This window comes from Tarenaya hassleriana, unplaced genomic scaffold, assembly GCF_000463585.1.
Source record: "Tarenaya hassleriana unplaced genomic scaffold, ASM46358v1 Cleome20, whole genome shotgun sequence".
In the NCBI taxonomy this organism is placed as follows: Eukaryota; Viridiplantae; Streptophyta; class Magnoliopsida; order Brassicales; family Cleomaceae; genus Tarenaya; species Tarenaya hassleriana.
In genome coordinates, this window is record NW_010965373.1 from 1,809,449 (window position 1) to 1,812,979 (window position 3,531).

General features: G+C 33.7%; 2 protein-coding genes across 2 annotated transcripts in view; one reads left to right on the forward strand and one right to left on the reverse strand.

Annotated features, from left to right (window-relative positions):
* Positions 1–192, forward strand: part of LOC104814031 — a 4,463-nt gene extending 4,271 nt beyond the window's left edge. The window contains exon 14 of the mRNA XM_010541876.1: positions 9–192. Coding sequence (XP_010540178.1) covers positions 9–192 — 184 coding nt within the window. The remainder of the gene's footprint in view (positions 1–8) is intronic.
* Positions 193–758: 566 nt separating this feature from the next.
* LOC104814032 lies at positions 759–1,188 on the reverse strand. Its single transcript, XM_010541877.1, has one exon. It carries the CDS (start codon positions 1,059–1,061, stop codon positions 759–761), a length of 303 nt encoding a protein of 100 aa, XP_010540179.1. The 5' UTR covers positions 1,062–1,188.
* Between the last annotated feature and the right edge of the window lie 2,343 nt (positions 1,189–3,531).

Genomic DNA, 3,531 nt, shown 5'->3' on the forward strand with positions numbered 1-3,531 from the left:
GGCTCCAGCCACGATGTCGATGAACAGACAAGAACATCATCATCATCATCATCTGCCACTCGTCTACGAAGAGACACGAACGCAGCTGCAGTTGCTCTGCAACAAGCAGTCTTGAAGACCAGACATACGCAGAGAGCATGTTACGTGTGTCCCAAGGAAAGGAAAGATCGGAATTGGTTTCCGTGTAAATGATTCTCTGGTTGCAGAACCCTTTTGTTTTCTGTTCAAAGGGTCCTGAAAAAGAATGATAGTTAGTGTTCTTTTCTCTTCATGTCTGGTTACATGATTATATCACAAACAGGAGCGGCGTACGAGTTTCGTGTGAAACAAGCAATGTTTCACCTGCGAGCTTCCAAGTGATTTTATTTGTTCATAGATATTTAGTTTTTTTTTCAATCGCATTAGAAACGGTTTAAATCAAATCTTTCACTAATAAATCTTAACCAATTGTAAATGAGATGAGGCCATAGAATTAATCGTACAAAGATTTGATTAATTAAGTATAAATTTATCCTTTTGTCCCAAGTAAAAGAATAGATGTTTGATTTGGACAGTTGTCCAAGACAACAACTCTCATGTTTTGGTAAATATGAGTGTCTTCTAGTCTCTAAGTTGGCCACCTCATCATTCGACTTTGAACATCCAAAAAGGACAATAATGGAATATAACCTTTGAACAAAATAATCTTTGTTGTTATTATTAAAGGAGAGACCCTCAAAGACCATGACTTTGACTTTGACTTTGACAAAAGAGTTCCACTACACATAACAACAGTCATGATCATGAACAACCTGATGATCTTCTTCGCGATCTTCATCACGAGACTGATGAGCAGAAGATTTATTGAAGAACTCTATGCAATCCGCAATGGCTTCACTGTAGTGAGAATGAGACGAGTAATACGAACTACACGACATCTTCGGCGGCTCCAATCTCTCTCCTCCTCCTCCACCGACGCCGGAGCCTCCGTGTTTTTTCCGGCAGCTCCGGCGGCCGGAGGAGGATGGGAGAGTGTGCATTAGCCTCATGAGGATTTTCCGGAGTCGGTGGAAGAGCTTCATGGCCGAGAAAGTGTTGTTGTTGTTGTTACAATCGTCGAAAGCTTCGTTTATATATATGGATCATGCAGAAGTCTTTGGGAGATGGGTTTGCATAGTTTAGTGTGTTTCTGCTGTTTTTATTATAAAGTTTCTGCCTTTGTTATTGAAATTTGTGTAGCAATGAAATTATCATAGTCTGCTTCGCATGTGTCTTGTTTGATTGTGTTGCCTCACAAGACACATGTTTATATATACATATGTTTTTTTTCCCTTGCGGTTGTTGGGAAGCCTATGCTTTTTTTTTCTTTAGTTTTTCATAACGTTCTTTACAAGAAAAAAGGTGAGTACACACACCAATTTAATGAATTTTCATAGCATCGTGTGAACCGGTGGATTAGTCAAGTCTAAGGCTAAAACATGCAAAGCTCTCGTTAACATGACCATAAATTTCATCAAGAAAAATTACCGACATCGACTTTAACTTTTTCTTTGGGTAAATTTGACTTCACTTTTTTATATGGAAGACTATTTTGGACTTATGTTTGGCCTCGTGATTTTTGATGGATTTTACAGGTGTGAGATCGTTTTATACCACAGTGTAATAAATCAAGTGAATGGACAAACTTTTTTTTTTTGGGGAAAACTGGGTATCCTGGCCGAGATCCAAACTAATCTCGGGATTGAGAGTAAACCATGTAATTAGAATATACACTCCCCTCATCCAATTCGAGGTTCGAACTCGGGACGGAACATACGTTTTGTGTTTTCATTTCACCGATCAATTACCCATGTCGAGTAAGTGAATTGACAAACTTTCTTGCAACTTTGTTATGAATATACAAAAATTCAACAATTGAAATTCTTGTTTTGTCATGATATCAATAAAAAGGCTCATGGAGTGGTTTAATGGTTAAGTGTAGAGAGAGTATAATGTTTCATGTGAGCAAATCATTTGTATGGGGCTTCCCTTAGCAACTCAGTTCTTTTGATAAAATAAACTACATTTGGATTAATCGGTTAATATCTTCCTGCTTAATCAATTATTGTCATATTAAGTACTATGTTGGATTATGATTAATTCTAAAACTTATATATATATATATATATATATATATATATGTGTGTGTGTGTGTGTGAATTTGTAATGATGCAGGAACGAGGAAAATCAGAAAGAATAATGTTTCATGATTAAATAACCCCCTTCCCCCCAAAAAAAGAATATCTTGAGAGTATAAATAAACCCTAATGAACATATGTAGGACCCATTTTACCCATCAAAACTCATAATTCAATTATAACTCTCAAATTCATCAAATTGTATAATGTACTTTCATTAACTTCAGGTAAATGTAAAATAGCGAATCGATTTTTTTTCAAATTATATATTGTTTTCATGTAAATAAATAGGGTTACTTTCACGATCATCGTCCTTGAATAGGGAGAAATGTCAAATATTTTGAGATTATTTGTTGTATATGTTTGATTTCTCCAACAAAGATGGTTATAAAATAAGCTAGAGGGGATATATATATATATGTGTATATGCATATGATTAGAGTGAGGACTTCACCATATTTTTAGGTTTCAACGAAAATAATAAACATAGGAGACCGATCAACAATCATGAGCTAATTAATTACATATATAATCAAAACACAATTAAAACATTTATAATAATTACACAACAATTAATCCCCAATTAGACTTTTGTGGTCCTGCATGTGCACTTGGTTTGATCTTAGTATATATGCACAAGAAGAATTTGGGACCATTAAGTGAAATTTACTTCAATATATATATATATATATATATATATATATATATATATGTGTGTGTGTGTGTGTGTGTGTTCATTGGAACAAAACAAAATATTTAAGAAAAAAAAAACAAAGAGAATGAAAAAGAGAGAGAGAATCAAAGAGGAGGAGACAAGAAGAAAGAGGAGGCTTTTGGTAAAATGATTAAGGGATGAGGGTTTACTTGTATAATTATGGGTTTTAAGGCACATATGATTATGTCTTGTACTTTATAATTCTTCCTTAAATTAATTCCACCTGCATAATCATACGCCTTAATTCGAGAATTCTCATTTGCATCTTATCATAAACTGTAACGTTTTGGAGGTTGGACCAAAAGTCGTATCCGAATGTTTGGAAAAATAAGTTTTAAAATCTGATTTTGAATATGCAAGTCTCAGATATTCGAGTTTTAGGTATACGAAAAATAATTAAGTATCCATGATACGTGAATCCGAATTAAATAAAATAAAGATAATTTGTATTTTCTAACAAATATCATGAATATTTTTAAAATTTAAGAAGAAATATTATAAACAAGTTTATTTGTTTAAGATGTAATTGGAAGACCCAAAGGATGTAAAATGAGGGCCCAATATTGCATAATGCAAGATGCGGTTTTAAAGTCAGCCCATTTATCCAAATTAGCAGCAGTCGCTTTATTAATTAATATATAATTTATTCAGTTGACTAAT